Raw genomic sequence first — 23699 nt, forward strand, 5'->3', positions numbered from 1 at the left:
TGCCTCATTTCAGCAATGAGTTCTGTAGGCTGCGTCAATAGCGGTACAAAGGGATCTTCTTGCCAGGGGGACTGGCAGTAGTAAGGTAGGATACGAGTGGTCTGTGGGTTTAATGATGGCTAAGTGAAAGTACAGTGTTAAATACCATCCTGTGCCTAATGGTGAAGGGGTTGTAAAATTTAGCAGGTGTATGCTGTTTCTGTGGAGTAAACTATGTTTGAGTGAAGGTCGGGTGTAAGTAGCTCCTGTTCTGTATAGCTCACCTAACCATATGTTTTGCCTAAAGAGGTAGTGTTAGGGTAGGTGATCGCTGTTGGACTGTCTATTCCCTAAATTCAGCACTATCTGCAGAGGCAAAGTGAGTAAGTGAGTAATGCCTCAATAAGATCATAACAAAGAGATCAGAGTTAAGGTTGTGTTGGTGTGTATCTTCGTTCTATTTCCTGGTTTTCAGAGGTCTGAGTTCTGCTTGAAATACAGGCCAGGCCAGGCCTTCCCCCACCCTGTCAGCCTCCCACCCTGCATAGGAGTGATATGTACTTTACATTTGCATTTCCTAAGTTTTCAGAGGTATAAATCTGCATTACTTTCAGCACTCCTGCTCATCTCCTCCCTCCCCCACCGATCCCAGCTCACATGGGAGGCAGGGAGAGAGGCTCAGAGCCCCTGAGAGGAATAGGGCTCCAGCAACTCCTAATCCCCCCAAATCCTCCTCCCCACATCATCCCACCCTAAATCTCTACACCTATTCTCTGCCCCATCTGCTTGCACTCTCAACTCTCACACCCCCAAGCACTTTATAGCAAATATTTGTATGTCATTTTCCCTCACAAGTCATTTGAGCCCCTTCGGAATTAGCTGCTTTACTCAGATTATATTAAAAAAACCCACAACCCTTGACATAGGTGGATAGTTGCATCAGGTCTACAGAGCTCTAAGATTTCTGCCAAAAGGTAAGATTCAAACTTACAGTGCCTTGGTATAGCTCAGCTTTTGACAGCCAGAGCATGTCCCCTTGAGCCACCAAGGGATATGCGAAACTTGGTTGGGTGGAAACAGCTTTCCCTAGTCTTTCTGCACATGCACATTGTAATGTGATGTGTGAGTGTTGAGCATATACCATCCTAGAGAACTACATACGTCCTTTAATAATGTTTTCAATACTGCTTCCTCAAAGGGGCTGTGGGTGCCATGCACCAGCTGAGCTAAAATGTCAAGCAACAGATTAGGTGGTGGTGGGGGGGGTGATCCAAGCCCCAGGTGTGCATGCAAAAGTTTGGTAGTTTGTGGACTACATGAAATGCTTGAGGGAAAATTTGCTCAAATGACCCCAAATTTGATCACTAACCCTACCCCACACTCCCGTAAGACACAGCATACTTCAAGACAATCTAAGCACATCTGACCACAACAGATTTTTAGAACACTACAATTCAACCTTAACTAAAGCAGAACTTGACTCCATTACAATAAAACTTTGCAGACCTGTTCTACAAAATCTTTTACCTAGGCTCTAGTTGAGAGAATTCAAGGCTTTACAGAAGTTAAAGAGATTCAAGGACCCCTCATAACACTGTACAATGCAATCTGCTTCCTTATGGTTTGCCATGTCTGGAACAAAAGGCAGGCATTTTTTTCCCCCCCTCATCAAGGTAACCTTTGGTCTCAAATCACGGGATAGAGCTCTTCATTCTTATGGTTCAACAACTGGGCCATCAGAAATGGGTTTAATATAATGCAAGAAAGTCTTATGAGCTTCAAATGGAGGATCTCTGGTATATTTTTGACTGTCTTCTGGGAGACTTGTCCCTGACCAGCCAGTCACCAAGACAGGAAATCTTTAAGGTTCTCCACTTCTGGAAGTTGGCAGCTACCACTGATAAGTTTAATAAATCTCAGAAGCGGCTTCCCAGATGAAAGGCAAAGTGCAGTATTGGAATTACACGTTTCCAACAGAATCAGGTATTTTTTGTGCTCCAGACAAGTACCTTATAGATCTATGAAATCCAAGAATTTCTTCAGAGCACCAGCTAAATGACTAACCATGGCACCTTCATCTTGAATCTCTGGAGATGACAAAAGTCTATCAGGTCCAAGATTGTTCAGAGGTGAAAACATGTAAGTGGAAAAAAACACTGTTCTGTTTTGATGTGTACATGCCTGAACACCACATATCACAGAAAGCCAATCTTTACAAGAGTGATGAATTCTATTCGGTGATCTAGAGGATGAATTCCTGTTAGAAAATTCCCAGCCAGCTCTAGTATATATTTTTTAGTCAAAATTATTCTTCAACAGAAAATATTTTTTGTAAAATCAAAATTTTAAAATAGAGAAAATTCTGATTTACTAAAATGTTTTGATTTTTCCATTGGAAAAACTGAAAAGGACAGCTACTTACCCTACAGCAACTGGCTCTCCAAATGAGTTGTCCACACAGATTCCACTTTTGGTACACAAGTGCCTTATACGCACAAGATCAGATTATTTTTGAATAGCATCCCTCATATCTTCTTGCCCACTGCCGCCAAGCAGGACATGCAACTGCTACTCAGTTCCTTTGACAATAAAAATCCCACATAGTGAGGATGCAAGGTGGGTAGTGGAATCTGTGTGAACACCACATCTCAAAGAACCACACTTACCATAAGGTAAGTAACCATTTTCTCAAGTGATTGTCCACACCGATTGCACTTGTAGCAAGCAATTATTTCTACAAGAGGTGGAAGAGAAGTTTAACTTGAAGAGTGACTGGCGAACTGGTCTACCAAAGTTGGCATCTGATCTGGAAACCCAAACCAGGAAGTAGCGGGAAGTGAACATGTGAACCTAGCTCTATGTGACCACACCACGTTTCAGAAATCCAAGCGTTTGACTGGGAAGTTGCTGAGATTGCATGAGCCCTGGTGGAATGCGTCCTGACAATGTCTTGTTAACCCCTTGAGAGCGAAGTCTGATGCAGTCCAAAACCCACTTGGATAATCTGAAGGGAGATAGAGGGTCAGAGGAAACTCTCCACGAAAGTCATGACCACTCTTGGTAATACTCTGAATGACTTAATTCTGTCTAAATAAAAAAGGATAAAGCTTTCACTATGTCCAAGGTTTATAGTTTCACTTTGGCTGGATTAGAGTGGGGTTTTAGAAACAATAGTAGGAGATGAATAGATTGAGGTGAAAATCCAATATCATCTTAGGCAAAAACTTGAGGAGGCCTGAACTCATCCTTATAGAATATAGTTTAGGGAAACTCTGCCATGAGGATCTTCACCAACTCTTCAGGAAGTGTCCGGATAGCGGTCACATTAGCCCGGAGAAATGATAAAAGAGCAGGTTGCCAAGGGCTCAAAGGGTGGGATGGAGACAGAAGTATGCAAGGTTCATTGGCCAACTTGGAGAGACTTATTAATGTGCATTGCTATTCTGCTCAGTATTGTTGGTGGAGAACATCCAACAGTCTACTGCTTTTCCTGAGTCAGTTCAGGTGGTATGTCAAGGGTATCTGTAATCCACATCAAGAGGTCCTCAAAGATCTTAAGTTTGTCAAACCCCTGAAGAGGATGGGTTGACCACCTCATTGAGGGAGGAAAAGATCCAAACCTGGGGACTACTAGTCATCCACTGAAGTAGTCCTGGCCATTTGAAGAAGTTATTAACGATTGTATCTTATAATTATACGGGCTACTGCCATAGGGTGACCAGATGAGAGGAAGAAAATATCGGGGGGACATGGGGAGGGGGGTCCGCCAGGCAGAGCAACAAAAAAAAGCCGAGTGCTCTGAAGAAAATCCTGACAAGTCCTCTCTGGGACTTGGATTGAACATACTTCCTAGTCTTTTTTCTTTTGATGATACACATGAAGATGAGGATGAAAATGAATTAAATGATGATGAAAATAAAGAAAAATCAGACACAAACAATTCTATTCCTTTTATTATTCTTTTCTTTCCATGGATCAAAACCTCGTGAGCAGAGTTTTTGCTCTGGTGAGGAGTCAAAGAAACTGCTATTCTCAGAAGAACAGGCCAAGTTTTTTTCCTAGATTTCTGTGGTAATTTCTTGAACCCTTTCCCCCCCCCCCTTTTTAAAATTTTACTCTTTAGGGGAGGTGGGGATTGGGAATCTGAGTCAGGTGAGGAGTCCCGTGAACCTCCTCTGCTAAATGCATCTCTTTATCTTTGCCCTTTTGAGAGCAGACCATATGCTAGTAAGGGGACACTAAGCTGCTGCCCAGGGCTCCAAGACAGCAGACTTTGAGGTAACAATGCTTTTCATACCAAACCCAAGAGCTGCCTAGCCCAAGAAATAATTTCTTCCTGATGAGATTCCCTTCTTCCCTATGTATCTGTATATGCAGAATTCCTGACTTTCCCAGAGGCTAATGGAAGGAGACTGAATTTCCTGCCACGGATTGGGGGGGGGGGGGGGGAGTGGGAATGATGTGACCCGCATTGCAAGAGGGCACATCCCTGAAACAGTCTTACTAGTCACTTCTTGTCCTGCATCTGGCAGATTCAGCCAGGCCCGCCTATGGTTTCCCTGTGCCAGGATGCTGTCCTTTGATGCATCTGCCTCTGGTGGCCAAAGGGATCTCCATTTTTCCTCCATCCTTCAAGACATTCGCAGTCTGGCTGTCAAACTCCCTGCTGGTAGGGAACTAGCTCCTGGGTCAAAATAAGGCCACCAGAGCGAAACAATTTCCAACCCAGAGAATGAGGCAGTTGGAAAACAAGGCATAAGCTTATTGCAGAGATGCAGAACAAGCGTAGCCTTGGTCTCCTGTCTGGACCTTCTCCATCATTCTCATAGCCCGTTACTTGAGCAGTTGGGAGTGGCGCTGTATGAGACAAACTGCATCTTTATATTTTGGGTTTTGCTTTCCCATTCTCTCTTGCAGCAGGTACTGGATTCCACTTCCTTGCCAGTAGCTACTGGAGGCAGAACAAACCCGAAACTGAGGGGAGGAGGTCTCTGGAAAGTGGGGGCTAGTCCCTTGTCTGCTATCCAATCAGCTTTGATTCTGTAGCAGTAGGGGGCAGACAGGCAATGACCCATACTGACAATCTGTGGATTTAGCCATGAGAGAGAATAGGGGCATCAAGCACTCAAACTGTAACTGCTATAAGGAAATATTGCACTATAAGTATTAGTTTAGTATCAGCTCAGCATTAAACAATATATTTGGGTCAGTTCAACAAATCAAAAATAAAAACAAAACAAAAACAAAAACAGAAACAAAACACTTTTTGTACAAGCAAGGCAGAAAAAATAATTCTGTCAAGTGGCCACACAAGAAAGCTAAACTCTGTGCCATAGGATCCTGCTGTTTTCAGCCTCTTCCAGACTCATAGGGTCCACTGAGTCCTCATCAGGTATTCTAGGCTTCAAGTTGCATGCAGCTCTTATTCTGGGGGAATAAACTAGGAGCCCTAACTCAATTTCCCTTCCTTCTGGTCCCACCTTCTTCCCCTGGGACTTTCAGGTGCTTTTTGTTAAAAAGAAAATAGTATATATAATTGTAATTTACCATTTTTGCATAAATAATGATGTTAACACTTTTACTTTAGAATGACCTGTATGAATATATTAACTTACGGCCATTATGCATCTGCTGACAGAAAAAGTCTTCTGGTGTTTGAATATGGGCAACTACACCAGAAAATGTATCTCCCACGGAAACGGAAACAACTTTTATGGCTAAGTCACTATTCTGAACCAGTTCTTCATCTTCAGCTGTTTTTTCTCTTTCTCCCTCAGAATCCTTTTGTAACACAGTACCTGAGGAAATACAAACATAATAGGAGAAGCTATTTTACTGAGTGAATATTCTAATAAGAAAAACACACCACATCACAGTCAACGGTGAACTGAAGCTAGTTCCACTGTCCAACATCTTAAGTAACAGTTTGAAACAGAGGGCAACCTAACTTCACCATTATCTCCACACCATTCAAAATAGGAGAAGATACCATTCCCAAATTTCAGATCAATCTGTCAAAAGCCTGACTGGTTTGCTCACCTGTATCTGGGTCCGTTTTCTTAGTTTCTTTCCTCTTTGGACTCAATTCATGTCCCATTTCGAGAAGTATTTTATCTAGGCGTTTCCCTAAAATACATATTTATGTAAATTAAACTAATTTACCATACAAAGGCAGTCTCAGACTAGTTTTTTAAATCATGTTTTCTGAACACACTCTCTAAACTATTAACCCTGGAAAATCTGACCTAGACTATGTCTATTTTACTTGTTGGTCAAGCATCTAGCATGCCGTGGGTGTTGAATAACATTTTTATATAGATATAAACACAAGTCTCAGAGTAGTTTGACTACTCAGAAGCTTCCTAAAAACACCCATTTCTCAAATATTATTGCCTTGCTAATTTCACTTCACCAAAATATCTATAACAATGGTTACTCAATTTGTTATCACTCTATAGTTAAGGCTGAGTTCCATGTGTCACACCAAGCAGGATTCAACCTCTCCAGATCTTCCCCAAACTTACAGCACTTTGAGTACAGAATGAGGCCTGAGAATTTACAAGTAAATCCATTAGCTTATGAATTAGTTAATTAAAAACGGGGTCCTTTAAGATCTTCAGTGTCTGACAGTCTCTTCTCTTTGTCCCAAATGAGTAGAACAACACAAATACTTAAAATTAATTTTGTCTGTTTGAGAGTTTGATCTCATGCACAACCTATATTTGAAGAAGTTGGGTTATAATTAAGCTAAGTTATTAACAATCGTATCTGTTATTATACAGGCTACTTCCAGGCTCAGATAACTTAAGTGGGGCCACTGTAATTCAATCAGCATTCTTCCTTTATAGCTAATAATTCTATTTGCTATCATTACACAATAGCATGCAGGAAACTACTTGCATGTCAAGAGTTCTCATTGGTAAGTTAGCTGGCTCAAATATCCCTACTCTTTAAAGGTTCTGTGGCTGACTAAAAGACTAGATCAGGGTGGCCAACCTGAGCCTGAGAACGAGCCAGAATTTACCACTGTACATTGCCAAAGAGCCACAGTAATACATCAGCAGCCCGCCCCGCCCCCCAGCGCCTCCCACCCACTGACAGCTTCGCCAATCGGCACCTTCCCCTCCCAATCAGCTGTTTCATGGCGTGCAGGAGTCTCGGAGAGGGAAAGAGCAAGGGCATGACAGGTTCAGGGGAGGGGTGGAGTGGGGGCAGGGCCTGAGCACCCCCCAGCACATTGGAAAGTTAGAGCCTGTAGCTCCAGTCCCGGAGTCGGTCCCTATACAAGGAGCTGCATATTAACTTCTGAAGCCACATTAACTCCGGAGCCACAGGTTGGCCACCCCTGAACTAGATGGTACCACTGCCTTAACTTCATGGCACACCAACGCAGCACTGCGCACCAAAGCAGCAGCACAATGGGAACCCTAAAAGGGCAGGTACAATAGAACTGAGCTCTCCCGGCCTCCCCTCTTCACATAGCACTGGTTTCATTAAGAGCTCTCAAAACCAATACATTAATTGCAAACTTAGGTCCAGATCCACTAGTTTATCTCAGCTGTTATAGCAATGCAAGGCTGGGTTTACAGCTGCTTAGGTGGCCAATGCACTCTGGCTGCTTCATGCTACTCTTCTCTACTGAGGACTCTGTCCTTAACATGTAAAGATTTAAGGTTGGTATTATGACTTCAAATAATTAGAAATATCACATAGTAGCATTCTGGGGGGAATTCTTGTTTAGTTTTTATGTTAGTTAAGTATGTAATCTTAAATAAATTTTTAAAAAATAAGGAAAGTCCCAGGAGAAAAAAAAAAAAAACGAACACAACACTCTTAGAAGCTGGGTTTAAGGTTGAGAGTATGTACCAGTAATTTAAGGATAAACTTTTTTTTTTCCCCAAAACCATGCATTAAAAACTCAGGAAATTCAAAGTTAAGGTAATAATTAAAAGAAATCCAAACATCTTAAGCTAAGCAATGGACAGTTTAGGGACCCAAAACAACCTGAGTCTGCCCTGTAGCGATGACTTGAGGGGAAAAATAAAATCGGCTATGTCTTTGAGAATTCATTTAATGTACACTAGGACCACAAAAACTAAGACACATTAGTCACAGCCATATTATTACTGTGTAACATCACTACAGAGCAGAGTTACAGTTGTTCCTGGAAAAGGCAACTACATCAAAGTAAACAGCGTGAAATTTTTTTTACTATTACAGTAAGAAAGAACGTAAGGAAATAACCCCAAGTCACTACATGCCAGTATACAAGAGCTCTATAAAGACTAGCACCATATGGAAAGAAAATTAACAAGATCATTTAGAAAGTCTGGATAATAAAAAAAGGTTCACTATTGAAGAATTTAAGTTTAAGTTTATAAAGGTAGTCAACAAAGCATGAGATTAAGCCAATCAAGACACACAACTTCTGAAAACAAGATCTCTATTGCAGCAATTCAAATTTCTAAGACTAGAAAACTAAACATTTTAGGTAAAAAGTGTGAGATCTCATTTCTGTAGAACACTTTAAGGCAGTGTGTTTCCCAAACTTGGGACGCCGCTTGTTTAGGGAAAGCCCCTGGCGGGCCGGGCCCGTTTGTTTACCTGCCGCGTCCACAGGTCCGGCCGATGGTGGTTCCCAGTGGCCGTGGTTCGCCGCTCCAGGCCAATGGGAGCTGCTGGAAGCAGCAGCCAGTACGTCCCTCAGCCCACGCTGTTTCCAGCAGCTTCCATTGGCCTGGAGCAGTGAACCGCGGCCACTGGGAGCCGCGATCGGCCGGACTTGCGGACGCGGCAGGTAAACAAACTGGCCCAGCCCGCCAGGGGCTTTCCCTAAACAAGCGGCGTCCCAAGTTTGGGAAACACTGCTTTAAGGGAACAGAAATGAGAATCAAAACAGACTATTTTGAAGATATTTCCCTGAACAATCAAACCCATCTTACCAGAACCTGGCAGGACAACATCTACAGCAAAACAAGTCATCATCTCCTCCTGTAATAGGTCAACAACAGTCACCGAACAGTCCTGTCCCACGAGCAGAGGGGTAATAATGCTAGCACAGTCTTTGTTCCATCCTCCTTGTTTTGGAACAACATTAGCAACACAACACTTAATGGCCTGAAAGAGAGGACCATAAAGAATACATTTTTTAAGAAAATAAAATTATGGCTTACAAAATCTTTGGTTTGCAAGAAACAGTCACTGGTTCTTATTTTTGTTTTTGCACTCAAGTCAATGAAGTCCATATTAACAATTCAAGCTGTTTACATAAGGTACTACGGTTACAGGGGAACTAAGTGACAATATATTGTAATTCTTGTTCCTGTTCTTTCCCTGCCTCCACTGTTATCCTCATTCATTGTGCCATACAAAATGGTTACAGACCCTACAATAAGTGCAGATGTGTCTTCAAGACCTATTGTCCATATATACTCCACTTCTGGCGTGCACATGTACCCCATGTTCAAGATTACCCTTGCGCCTCCCCTTCCACCCCGTCCTTCAGTTCTTTCACAGACTCAGAATCCTGGTGCTATAGAACTTCATAGGAGAAGGAGGGAGGGCAATGGAATATTATATATGTGGACAACATCTCAAAGGGCCAGTTACTATAGAGCATGTAACTGTTCTCTCTAAATGACTGTCAATACGTATTCCACTTTTGGTGACTAACAAGCAGTGACCTAGTATAAAGGAGGTGGGTGCTCAGAAAGTCTACTTAAATAAAGGCTGCAGGACAGCTCTGCTAAAGTGGGTTTCAGATCTTGATGCTCCAACTAGGCTGTGTAACGTGACAACGTGTGGACTGATCCCAGAGCAGCCACGCTGAGGATTTCAGATAGGTATGCATCTCAGGGAAGCCCGAGTTCCAATGGAGTTGGCTCTTACCTGCATGGGTGGATCTGATCTTGTTAGCTCATAGCATACCTTAATACAATTAGATACCCACACACTTAGGTTTTCGGTAGATCTTGCCTGAACTTTCATCCTACCTTCGAATGCTACAAATAGTCTCAGGGAGTCTGAAAGGCTTGATCCTGTCAAGGTAAAATGAAAGAGCCCTACACACACCAAATGTGTACTTTCTAGCTTCTCTTTGTAGTGGTCCTTAAGAAAACAGGCAGATAAATCATCTGATTTAAATGGAAGGCTACCACTGAGGGGAAAAAAATGTAGCATGAGGCCTTAGGGTACTTTGTCCTAACGGAACACGCCAAGACGGATAGGACATAAAAGAGCCTGAATTTCAAACTTTTGAGTTGATGGTATAGCCACTTCAGTTATGTCTGCACAGCAGCTAGCAGGTGCAAATCCTAACACAGGTAGACATTCACATGCAAGCTCTACTCAAGTTAGCATGCTAAAAATAGCAGTGTGGCTGTGTTGGCACAGGTGCTGGCTTGGGCTAACTGCCAGAGTACATACCCATGGGGTCATGGATTGTATGCAGGCAGCTAGCCGAAGTCACCACCTAGGGTGCCACAGTCACACTGGGTTTTTACACCTCCTACCTGCTATGTAGACATATAAGGCCCTCTTCAGAGACGGATGATAGAGTGAGCAAGAATGACCATGATGAGAGGGACTCAAAAAGGAAAACCCATTAACCCAGGTAAGACTACACTGGGATCTCAGGAAGGAGAGGGCTCTGGGACTGGGGGGGAAAATAAGAGCCTTAAGGAACCTGGCTACTGTGGGGAAGGAGAATATGATGCGACTCTCAGGGGAAGGAGCTGATATTGCTCAGCGTACTCCGGTTGAACAGACTGATAGCCCTGAGTTAGTCAGTGAGAGTGCATCATCCACAATGGCAAGAATAGAAGTCTTTAGAGGACATAAATGGCATTGCTCCGCCCAAACAGGACATCTTTTCCACTTGGCTGCTTATATTAGTCTCATAGAGTCTTTTCTGAACTAGTATGCTCTGACCTCTGTAGAGCAGCTTCTCTCCGTGATCATTAGCAAGCCACCATCCGCCCTGTCAAGCGCAACAAAGCTGGGTCCAGATGTAGAAAGTGTCCTTCATTCTGGGAGATTATGATAGTTAAAAGATGAGGATATCTGTGGCTGAGTGGACAAGTTCATGAGGTCCCAGTACCAGAACTGACTCTGCTGGTTTTAATATGATCATCACCGCTGAATCCTACAATGCGGTTTCTGAAAACCCTCGGTATTAATGGTATCAGTAGATAAGCCTAGATCATTCCTGAAGTCCACAAGTTGAGAAAATCACTTGTCAGAGAACCTGGCTCAGACCCTCCCCTTTGAGCAAAACAGCTGACATTAACTCTTGAGGCGAACAGTTCTACAGTCAGGTGACGCCACTTACAGAAAGATGTTCTGGATGACAGAGTCCATGACAGTCCATCTGTGGTTTGCTTGTGAACTGTCTGTGGAGATGGTCCTAGGACATTTTATAATTCTGGCAGAAGCAGAGCTACTGGAATGATTTGGTGACAAATGCACCAGTTCCAAAAACAGTTTCCTGGCGAAGAGGGAATGATCATGTTCCTCCCTGTCTTACAAAATATTACTACATTGCTGTTGTATTGAGTGCTCTGACCTGGACTGTCAAACCTCACAGAGTGGAAAGGGATAGCTGTGAATGCTAGACCAATAGCTCTGATTTCTGATCTATACAAGATTCCAGCATTATAACTCTGAAGCCTAGAATGTCTTGAGTCAGCGTGAAGTGATGAACAGCGACAGCATACTTGAGAGTTTTTTGTTTAGAATATCATAAGATGCAATCATTACTGGGAGTCAAGTATCAGAAGGGTAGCCGTGTTAGTCTGAATCTGTAAAAAGCAACAGAGGGTCCTGTGGCACCTTTGAGACTAACAGAAGTACTGGGAGCATAAGCTTTCGTGGGTCAGAACCTCACTTCTTCAGATGCAAGTAATGGAAATCTCCAGAGGCAGGTATATATCAGTGTGGAGATACCGAGGTTAGTTCAATCAGGGAGGGTGAGGTGCTCTGCTAGCAGTTGAGGTGTGAACACCAAGGGAGGAGAAACTGTTTCTGTAGTTGGATAGCCATTCACAGTCTTTGTTTAATCCTGATCTGATGGTGTCAAATTTGCAGATGAACTGAAGCTCAGCAAGTTTCAGAGTAACAGCCGTGTTAGTCTGTATCCGCAAAAAGAAGAACAGGAGTACTTGTGGCACCTTAGAGACTAACAAATTTATTAGAGCATAAGCTTTCGTGGACTACAGCCCACTTCTTCGGATGCATATAGAATGGAACATATAATGAGGAGATATATATACACACATACAGAGAGCATAAACAGGTGGGAGTTGTCTTACCAACTCTGAGAGGCCAATTAATTAAGAGAAAAAAAACTTTTGAAGTGATAATCAAGCTAGCCGAGTACAGACAGTGTGATCAGAAGTGTGAGAGTACTTACAAGGGGAGATAGAGTCAACGTTTGTAATGGCTCAGCCATTCCCAGTCCTTATTCAAACCGGAGTTGATTGAGCTAGAATTGATATGCAAACTAGACACAGCAGTCTCTCGTTGGAGTCTGTTTTTGAAGTTTTTCTGTTGTAATATAGCCACCCGCAGGTCTGTCACTGAATGACCAGACAGGTTAAAGTGTTCTCCCACTGGTTTTTGAGTATTTTGATTCCTGATGTCAGATTTGTGTCCATTAATTCTTTTGCGTAGAGACTGTCCGGTTTGGCCAATGTACATGGCAGAGGGGCATTGCTGGCACATGATGGCATATATCACATTGGTAGATGTGCAGGTGAACGAGCCCCTGATGGTATGGCTGATGTGATTAGGTCCTATGATGATGTCACTTGAATAGATATGTGGACAGAGTTGGCATCGGGGTTTGTTACAAGGATAGGTTCCTGGGTTAGTGGTTTTGTTCAGTGATGTGTGGTTGCTGGTGAGTATTTGCTTTAGGTTGGGGGGGTTGTCTGTAAGCGAGGACAGGTCTGTCTCCCAAGATCTGTGAGAGTAAAGGATCATCTTTCAGGATAGGTTGTAGATCTCTGATGATGCGCTGGAGAGGTTTTAGTTGGGGGCTGAAGGTGACAGCTAGTGGTGTTCTGTTATTTTCTTTGTTGGGCCTGTCTTGTAGGAGGTGACTTCTGGGTACTCGTCTGGCTCTGTCAATCTGTTTTTTCACTTCAGCAGGTGGGTATTGTAGTTTTAAGAATGCTTGATAGAGATCTTGTAGGTGCTTGTCTCTATCCGAGGGATTGGAGCAAATGCGGTTATATCTTAGAGCTTGGCTGTAGACAATGGATCGTGTGGTGTGTCCTGGATGGAAGCTGGAGGCATGTAGGTAAGTGTAGCGGTCAGTAGGTTTCCGGTATAGGGTGGTATTGTTGTGACCATCGCTTATTAGCACAGTAGTGTCCAGGAAATGGACCGCTTGTGTGGATTGATCTAGGCTGAGGTTGATGGTGGGATGGAAATTATTGAAATCATGGTGAAATTCCTCAAGGGCTTCTTTTCCATGGGTCCAGATGATGAAGATGTCATCAATGTAGCGCAAGTAGAGTAGGGGCGTTAGGGGACGAGAGCTAAGGAAGCGTTGTTCTAAGTCAGCCATAAAAATGTTGGCATATTGTGGGGCCATGCGGGTACCCATAGCAGTGCCGCTGACTTGAAGGTATATATTGTCCCCAAATGTGAAATAGTTGTGGGTGAGGACAAAATCACAAAGTTCAGCCACCAGGTTAGCTGTGACATTATCAGGGATACTGTTCCTGATAGCTTGTAGTCCATCTTTGTGTGGAATATTGGTGTAGAGGGCTTCTACGTCCATAGTGGCCAGGATGGTGTTTTCTGGAAGATCACCGATGGATTGTAGTTTCCTCAGGAAGTCAGTGGTGTCTCGAAGATAGCTGGGAGTGCTGGTAGCGTAGGGTCTTAGGACAGAGTCTACATAACCAGACAAGCCTGATGTTAGAGTGCCAATGCCTGAGATGATGGGGCGTCCAGGATATCCAGGTTTATGGATCTTGGGTAGCAAATAGAATACCCCTGGTCGGGGTTTTAGGCATGTGTCTGTACGGATTTGTTCCTGTGCTTTGTCAGGGAGTTTTTTTAGCAGATGGTGTAGTTTCTTTAGGTAATCCTCAGTGGGATCAGAGGATAATGGCCTGTAGAATGTGGTGTTAGAGAGCTGTCTAGCAGCCTCCTGGTCATATTCCAATTTATTCATGATGACGACAGCACCTCCTTTGTCAGCCTTTTTGATTATGATGTCAGGGTTGTTTCTGAGGCTGTAGATGGCGTTGTGTTCAGCATGGCTGAGGTTATGTGGCAAGTGATGTTGCTTTTCCACAATTTCAGCCTTTGCACGTCGACGGAAGCAATCTATGTAGAAATCCAGTCTGTTGTTTCGACCGTCCGGAGGAGTCCATGCAGAATCCTTTTTTTTGTAGTGCTGGTAGGGAGGATTCTGTGGGTTAGTATGCTGTTCAGAGGTATGTTGGAAATATTCTTTAAGTCGGAGACGTCGAAAGTAGGATTCTAGGTCACCGCAGAACTGTATCATATTCATGGGTCTGGAGGGACAAAAGGAGAGGCCCCGAGATAGGACAGACTCTTCTGCTGGGCTAAGAGTATAGCTGGAAAGATTAACAATATTGCTGGGTGGGTTAAGGGAACTACTGTTGTGGCTGCTTGTGGCATGTAGCAGTTTAGATAGTCTGACATCAGGAATCAAAATACTCAAAAACCAGTGGGAGAACACTTTAACCTGTCTGGTCATTCAGTGACAGACCTGCGGGTGGCTATATTACAACAGAAAAACTTCAAAAACAGACTCCAACGAGAGACTGCTGAGCTAGAATTGATATGCAAACTAGACACAATCAACTCCGGTTTGAATAAGGACTGGGAATGGCTGAGCCATTACAAACGTTGACTCTATCTCCCCTTGTAAGTACTCTCACACTTCTTATCACACTGTCTGTACTCAGCTAGCTTGATTATCACTTCAAAAGTTTTTTTTCCTCTTAATTAATTGGCCTCTCAGAGTTGGTAAGACAACTCCCACCTGTTTATGCTCTCTGTATGTGTGTATATATATCTCCTCATTATATGTTCCATTCTATATGCATCCGAAGAAGTGGGCTGTAGTCCACGAAAGCTTATGCTCTAATAAATTTGTTAGTCTCTAAGGTGCCACAAGTACTCCTGTTCTTCTTTTTGAAGCTCAGCAGTTTCAACTCCCATCAGATCAGGATTAAACAAAGACTGTGAATGGCTATCCAACTACAGAAACAGTTTCTCCTCCCTTGGTGTTCACACCTCAACTGCTAGCAGAGCACCTCACCCTCCCTGATTGAACTAACCTCGGTATCTCCACACTGATATATACCTGCCTCTGGAGATTTCCATTACTTGCATCTGAAGAAGTGAGGTTCTGACCCACGAAAGCTTATGCTCCCAGTACTTCTGTTAGTCTCAAAGGTGCCACAGGACCCTCTGTTAATCATTACTGGGATTCACTGTCTGTTACCATCTACTTTAAGTTCTCAGTCATTTTTGGCCTTTTTTAAAAACAAAACAAAACACGGCTTTATGAATGACAATTCTATGACAGCATAGGTTATCAGCAAGTATATTTATATGAAGGCGAGTCTCACTGGAAATCCAGAGGTCTTGGGTCTGAAGATGTCCTAGGGGAGTTCCCCACCCGAACACAGAAGCATGTGTCATGAGCACCTTGGTAGGAAGCTATGGGCAAAACAGTACTCCCCTTGCATATCTGGAAAGAGTGCTTCCCCCAATTTAAATGAGAGATTCTCAAGGAACCTATACTTGAAATTTTGAGGGGAAGGAAGGAGTGGCCTTTGTATTTAGGGGTGCATATTTTGCCATCCCTGTGAAAAACTGCCTGTATGTGACCAAGTTTTAAGTCTCTGGGGAGAAAAAAGTCACAGCTCCTCATACATGTCCAGAAGAAACTTCAGATTTTTGCAGCTAAAATCTCCACAATTTCATCCACATTGGATATGCTCAACAGTGCTGATGAACCACATGGGTATCAATATGATGCCAAGAGATGGAATTGGTTTTTCCAGTTTGCTTTTTAAAAATCTAGGAAATTAAACACACAAAGCCGTTTTAAAAGAACATTAAGCTTGCAAAGTCAAGCACCCAAAAGAAAGGAAACACCAGAATTAAGGTGGCTTTGCAGAAGACCCAGGAGCTTTGGGCAAAGACTGACTGATGTCTCCTGGTTCCATGACACTGTGGAAGTCAGTCTCCGCGTCTTGTCACAGCTTTCCTTAAATTAGCTCCAAAGGCTGGGATGCCAGCAGCGAACAACACAAAGAAAAGAAATCTGGCACAAGGGTAGAAGAGGCATAGCTAAAAACCCAGAGCTTCATAGGCAAGTCAGAACTGTCTCACTTTTCAGGAAGAGAACCAGCCCAACTGTGGTGGACATGGAAGAGGACAAGGTCCAAAATACAGCTTAAATAGCCACTTATTTCTCATGGTGTATATGTTAGGTAAAAAGAGATTTTTTTTTATTGCCGTCATTCTTTACCTAATTGCTGGGAAGTTTACAGCTGGCGTTGAAATCATTTACAGAATGGATGGAAAGCTGTTCAGGCTTAGCAGGCTGAAAGCCAAGAGTAAGATTTCCACAACATCTATTGTGGAACTTCAGCATGCTGATGACAATGCAATCTTTTCCCCAATCTGAGAAAGATCTTCAAACTATCTTGAATGTGATTGCTGATGCTTACGCATGTCTTGGTTTCACTCTTAATATCAAGAAGACTAAAGTACACTATCAGCCCTCTCCAAAGGAGGTATTACATGCCTCATCGATCAAAAAAATCAATGGAGTAGCACTGGAGAATGTTGATCACTTCCTCTACCTTGGAAGTGATCTTTCATCCAAGGCAGATATTGATGCAGAAATTGAACATTGCCTGAGCTGTGCCAGTGTAGCTTCTCCTCGTTTACGGCACAGGGTTTTTGAAGATCACGACATTCGAACAGACACCAAGCTTCTTGTTTATCAAACCATTATTCTCCCAACCCTGTTGTATGGTCCGAAACTTGGACAACCTATAGACACCACTTGAAAAGCACCATCAACGCTGCCATCGTAGGATTCTGAAGATCAAATGAGAAGACAGGTGCACCAATATTAGTGTTCTGGACGAGGCAAAGATACTAAAGACCACCAGGATCGAGGCAATTATCATCCATCAGCAATTCCGCTGGACTGGTCACATTGTCCAGATGACAGACCATCGCCTCCCAAAACAGGTCCTTTTCTCTCAGCTGAAAGAAGGATACGGTAACATGGGTGGACAATGGAAGCGTTATAAGGACTTGCTGAAGGAAAACCTAAAAAAAAGTGTAATATTGACATTGACACTTGGGAGACAGTTGCCCAGGATAGCTTAAAATGGAGTGAAGTCCTACGTGATGGTCCCCTGCATTTTGAACTTGTCCTCTTCAGCTTGTCGATGAGCAAGAGGTGCAGGAGGAAGGAGACACTGGCTCCCAGTCATGGTCAACAGCCTCCTGCTGAGCCTGAAAACATCTGCCCTCATTGCAATAGAACTTGTGGTTCAAGGATTGGCCTTATTAGCCACTTGAGGACCCATAACTCCCATGGAAAATGATCATAGTCGGTAACGATTGCCCATCATATGTTAGGTGTTGGGGATAGAGCACCAGTTTGAGAACTCAGTATAAATTTTCAAGTGAAAATGAATTTGGTGGACTCATTCCAGATAGCGAATTAACATTTGTCCAAATACTACAGCCACCATGCAGTCTAAAATGATTAGCAATCTGTAAAGGTTCAAAGAAAAAATATTTCAAAAATGCTTCAGCATTAGGTGAGATGTGTGGGTGACAGTATGTTAGATGATGGGCAAATTAGCTGGTGTTATCTGAGCTTCAACAAACTCTGCTTGGCGAAAATTCTCCTGTCTAGCCTGCACTGGGAGGCACATCTTCCATGAGTGGAAATATGCAGAGGCCAAAATTCTCTAATAACTTAACAAATTTTCAATTACCACATTTACTTACTCATGCCAACACTTTCAACACTTGCATATTTTTCTATCACAAGCTTCACAAAACCATAACTTCGAATTACCAACAGTAACTGAATCATTAGTAGGCATACAATTCTGTCATGGTGGTCATTATTGTCATGGAACCCAGGAATTCTGCCATTTACTTCAACTCCACCATGAAAGCTCACCATCGTCACAGAACCACGAATGACGACATTTATCCTGCTGCCATGCATTAACACAGCATTAGTTCACTTTGATCTAGTCCTCTTTGAATGCCACCGCCCCCAGTAAATACCCCCCACCCCCTCAATCCGACCCCACTCTGGGCCCAGTCCCCCCCACCCCAGCTTGTCACTGGAAGAAGAGTGAACAGGATGAGATGCAGCAGGCTTGAGCTGATCTCTGCAGAGCAACTGGCCAGAGCACTGGACAGCGCCGCTCTCTTCCTGCTAGGACGAATGGGCGTCTCCAGACTAGGGCCTCGGAGACTGGGATCTGCCAAGTGACGCACCAAGCCCGGGTAGCAGATCCCAGCAACCAGCTAGGGAGGGAGATAGGAAAAAGGGGGGAGAAATTGAGGTCCAGGGGACCTACAAAAAAGGAAGAAAATAGGAGCTGCTACCTGGAAAATAGGAGCTGCCAAGGAACCCAGCCCTGTCCTTCTAGGAGTTCTACACTGAGTGGAAGAGAGGACAGGGCAGCTCCTTCCCCCCCAATTCAAGCACTGATTAACAGTTAGTTGATTCAATTTGATCTAGTCCTGTTTCCTCTTTGAAACAGGACTAGATCAAATTGAATCAACTAACTGTTAATCAGTGCTTGAATTTTCAAAACAAGCTAACTGCTAATGCATGGCAGCTGGGTGCACAAGGTTGCCATGATCATACAGAGAAATCATCTATTTTTTACTATGACTATGCCATAAATTATGTGCAATTAATATATGGAGATATACCTATCTCATAGAACCGGAAGGGACCTCGAAAGGGCATCGAGTCCAGCCCCCTGCCTTCAGTAGCAGGACCAAGTACTGGTTTTTGCCCCAGATCCCTAAGTGGCTCCCTCAAGGATTGAACTCACAACCCTGGGTTTAGCAGGCCAATACTCAAACCACTGAGCTATCCTTCCCCCCATGACAACTTTACCATGACAACATCATATCCCTAATCATTATAAAAGGAATGATACCAAACGACCCTTGCAATATTATCTTTTTACAAAATGTTGTGGTAGCTGCAATTATAGCATGCCACTAGAAACAGTGATTTAATTGACAACTGTTCATTTTAAATACAACAACTTTTGCTTACCCAACTAGCTGTTAAAAGTTAAAAAGAAATACTCACACAGGGAGGAAACAGTTCAATGTCTTTGTGGAGTGGTTTAATCCAATCTAATGAAGCATTTTCTCCATTGCCATAATCGATATATAACACTTGTGCTTTCTTCTGCAAGATATCCACCTTTTTTACCAGTACTCTGTTCCAGGTCTACAAATGAACAAATGATATTCTGAATGTAAAATCACAACTCATTATATTCTCCACAAAAGGTATAATTTCAGGAATTACTTTTACTCCATCAAGTTGGCAACAAAGTAAAAAATATTGATCAGTTCTGAAACAACTCAACTGAACAAAAGACTCATTGTATAGCAGTAGTTTTGGGCAAAAGCCATCTGAAAAAGAATTAGCACTGTCACCAAGACAAGGCTCGTTTCAAAGCACAAAACATTCAGGATTCACAGTAAGTCTGTGCTAAAGAAATTTCCACCTCCTTCCCCCAAGACAGACACCACATATCATGACAATGCTCCCAACAGCCTAAGAGTCTGGTAGCATTGAAGGAAAGGAGGAGGAGGAGGAGGAGGAGGAGGAAAGAAGAAAGTGTAGATGACGACGAAGGGGGGAAATAAGTTGTTTTACTAACAACAAAACTGCTGTCAGGAAAGTCAGGCCACACACCAGGTAAGAATCAGAAGTAAATGGGGAGGGTCAAATGACCTGCACTAAGGTTAAAAAAAATTGAGGTATAACTCTGATTTGCAGGTTGCCCCTTTGTACCAATAGCAAGACAGTCCATTCTGGTAAGTATTTTGACTTGCTTAGGGTCTGTTTAAAAGAAAATTAACTTAACAAAGAACTTAAAAAAATATTACATGAAAATGATCTACTCTTGGACAAAAAACTCTCTCAAAAGACAAGAATTTCTACAAAGTTGGAATTCAGAATGTGCAAGAGTACAGTATAAGCTACACCCACTTTCCAAATGCTACAAACAGATTCGTCACTCAATGCAAGTGCTAATAACAATGGGAGTTACATGCAACACAAAATAGAATATATAAAACTGAGTGAACACACACAATTTAAAAGATGTTTAGAACATTTAGATATTTACAGTCCCACATTCTTTTAAAAATGTTTACCAGGCCCCAAATAAAAGAAAGTTACCTGATCCAGAGAATATTTTGCAACACAAACTTCCCCTTTGATAGGAATATATTCCTCTTGGTTAACAATATTTGCATAACAATCTTTCAGTTTCACAGTAAGTTTGCTGATACGTTCTAAAACTTCTGGAGAATAGACCTGTATATAAAATTCACTTGGGTTCCTGAATTCTGTGACTGTACCCTAAAAAGAAAAGCCATATTATTGAAGTATCTAACATTAATAACTTACCGTGTTTACTATTTAATGGACACATGAAGAGCATCTATATACTATAAATATTCTGTATCAGTTAGAACTGATAAATGTACGCTACTGATGCCAGGAACGCCCAATTCTAAAATATCACCTGCACCCCTTTTATAGCAGTTCCATCTATAGATGGAACAACTCTTAAAAAGATGGGCCAGGATTGCTATCCACATTTTACAGGTGAGGAAACAGGCATACAGTGGTGAAGTGACTTACCTGTCCAAGAAATAGATATGAACACAGAAGATGCTGACAGTGAAATGTATCAATATTTTCCAAAAAGGAATGTAATCATGCAATGAGTGGCAAGGAGAAAGTACCTGTATTTCCATAGCTTTTTTGAGCCCTAGATTTTGCAGGTCAGAAAGCATTGTTTTCTTGATGTCATCTTCTGTCTTGTGTGCATCAACAGGGGTTAAACTGCCCTATTTAGAAACAAATATAGGTGACTTCTAAATTGGAATTGTCTACATACTACCCAGTTGAGGGTAGCCCTTTAAAGCATTTATGCTTAATTAATTTTCAAAAGTACCCAAGTGCAACTTTCAAAAGTGACTTAGGTACTGAAGAATTTAAGTCTCAGAGAAAGTCAATTTAGGTGCTTTTGAAAATTTTATGCCTAAACACTATAAAGAGTACAAAGACACTACCTTCCTTCAACCTCTTCACCGCTTGCTCAGAATAGCAACTCTTCTGACAAAAGTGAGCACTGTTCTATACGAAGATGTTTGAAAGCACCTGGTACAGGCATACAGTTTTGAAGTCTAAGCCCTGGTCTACACTACGAGTTTAGGTCGAATTTAGCAGCGCTAGATCGATTTAACCCTGCACCCGTCCACACGACGAAGCCATTTTTGTCGACTTAAACGGCTCTTAAAATCGATTTCTGTACTCCTCCGACAAGGGGATTAGCGCTGAAATCGACATTGCCGGATCAAATTTGGGGTAATGTGGACGCAATACGACGGTATTGGCCTCCGGGAGCTATCCCAGAGTGCTCCATTGTGACCGCTCTGGACAGCACTCTCAACTCAGATGCACTGGCCAGGTAGACAGGAAAAGCCCCGCGAACTTTTGAATTTTATTTCCTGTTTGACCAGTGTGGCGAGCTGATCAGCACAGGTGACCATGCAGTCCCAGAATCACAAAAGAGCTCCAGCATGGTCCGAACGGGAGGTACTGGATCTGATCGCTGTATGGGGAGACGAATCCGTGCTATCAGAACTCCGTTCCAAAAGACGAAATGCCAAAATATTTGAAAAATCTCTCCAAGGGCATGATGGACAGAGGCTACAACAGGGACCCGCAGCAGTGCTACATGAAAATTAAGGAGCTCAGGCAAGCCTACCAAAAAACCAAAGAGGCAAACGGCCGCTCTGGGTCAGAGCCTCAGATAACGCCCCTACCACTACCCCACCCCTGTCCGTGGACACCTGCAAGGGGGGAGTCTCATGCGACAGGGATGCGGATTTGGGGGATGCGGAAGATGAGGAGGTGGAGGAGGAGGAGGAGGATAGCGCATAGCACGCAAGCGGAGAAACCATTCTCCCCAACAGCCAGGAACTGTTTATCACCCTGGAGCTAATACGCTCCCAACCCTCCTAAGGCAGACTCACGGACCATGAAGCCGGAGAAGGCACCTCTGGTGAGTGTACCTTTGTAAATATAATGCATGGTTTAAAAGCAAGCGTGTTTAATGATTAATTTGCCCTGAAGACTTGGGATGCATTCGCAGCCAGTACAGCCCCTCCTTTTAAAGGCCAACCCAACGGGTGCTTGGTATGGGAAAGGAGGGCGCTGCTGTTTGAAACCATTCCCACATGTTATGAAGGTTGAAGAAGCTGAAAGACTGTGGCTTACCATGGCTGCCAGCAAGCCAAATTCTGTTGCCCAGCCCTGTATGTGTCATCTCTCACACCAAACCAGCAGGCCCTCAATAGAAGAGGCAAAATGCGACTTTGTACCAAAAGCACATGTGCCATGTAATGTTAACAGCCTGGTTCACCATGAGAGTGTCTACCCATTGTTCTCTAAAATCTGTCTTTTTAAATACTACTCTCCCTTTTCCTCCCACAGCCACAAATGTTTCAACGCTCCCCCTATCATCTCCATCCTAGAAGCTAGCGCAGATAAGAAGGCAAAAAAAAAAAAAAAACCCGCACTCGCGATGAAATGTTCTGAGCTCATGTAGTCCTCCTGCACTGAAAGAGCTCAGAAGAATGCATGGAGGCAAACAATGTCAGAGTCCAGGAAAGCAGAAAATGAACGTGAGGACAGGAGGGATGTCTGAGATGAGAGGAGCGGGATGCAATGCGGAGGCTACTGGGGGATCAAACGGATATGCTCCAGAGTCTGGTGGGGCTGCAGGAAAGGCAGCAGGAGCACAGACCACTGCTGCTGCCCCTGTGTAACCGCCCTCCCTCCTCCCCAAGTTCCATAGCCCCCTCACCCAGATGCCCAAGAACGCCGGGGAGTGGGGGGGGAGGGGCGGGGAGAAGAGGAGAAGTGTTGTTCCAGGCACCCGACTCCACCCCAGAGGACTGCCCAAGCAACAGAAGGCTGGCATTCAATAAGTTTTGAAGTGCAGTGTGGCCTTGTCCTTCCCTCCTCCCCCCACCCCACCTGGTGCTGCCCTCCTCCCTGAAATAATAGGAGCGACTGCCCAAAACACAGACAGTATGCAAGGTCAGTTGAAATCTGAAATACTGGAGATGGAATACGAACACAAAGGGCTGGGTATTGTCTGCTGGAGTAACATGGGTCTGTGGGCAGAAGCAGCAGAAGAGAAAACTAAGAGAGGGCTTTTTGACGAGAGTGCTAGCTGGAAAGAATCCTGAAACTGCAAGCAAAGAAAATGCCGCCTATTTTTTTATTCTGGGAAACAGGACTATGTGTACATTCTAAAGCAACAATATTGCATCAAAGAAATACCCGACTCATCAATTTCTCTTCCTAGCGGAAACAACGCACAAATTCCCGAATAATGGCT

At 43.3% G+C, this 23699-nt stretch overlaps 1 protein-coding gene across 2 annotated transcripts in view; it reads right to left on the reverse strand.

Moving 5' to 3' along the window:
- The window catches only part of TDRD1 (tudor domain containing 1), a 62959-nt gene that overhangs the window by 22240 nt on the left and 17020 nt on the right, over positions 1–23699 (reverse strand). For both annotated transcript variants that reach the window (XM_034777102.1, XM_034777101.1), the window contains exons 9-14: positions 21031–21135; positions 20459–20641; positions 19352–19495; positions 8922–9096; positions 6019–6105; positions 5595–5777 (exon numbers count right to left, since the gene is read on the reverse strand). In XM_034777102.1, the coding sequence (XP_034632993.1) occupies positions 5595–5777; positions 6019–6105; positions 8922–9096; positions 19352–19495; positions 20459–20641; positions 21031–21135 (877 nt within the window). The remainder of the gene's footprint in view (positions 1–5594; positions 5778–6018; positions 6106–8921; positions 9097–19351; positions 19496–20458; positions 20642–21030; positions 21136–23699) is intronic.

Source organism: Trachemys scripta, chromosome 7 (assembly GCF_013100865.1).
Source record: "Trachemys scripta elegans isolate TJP31775 chromosome 7, CAS_Tse_1.0, whole genome shotgun sequence".
NCBI lineage: Eukaryota > Metazoa > Chordata > Testudines > Emydidae > Trachemys > Trachemys scripta.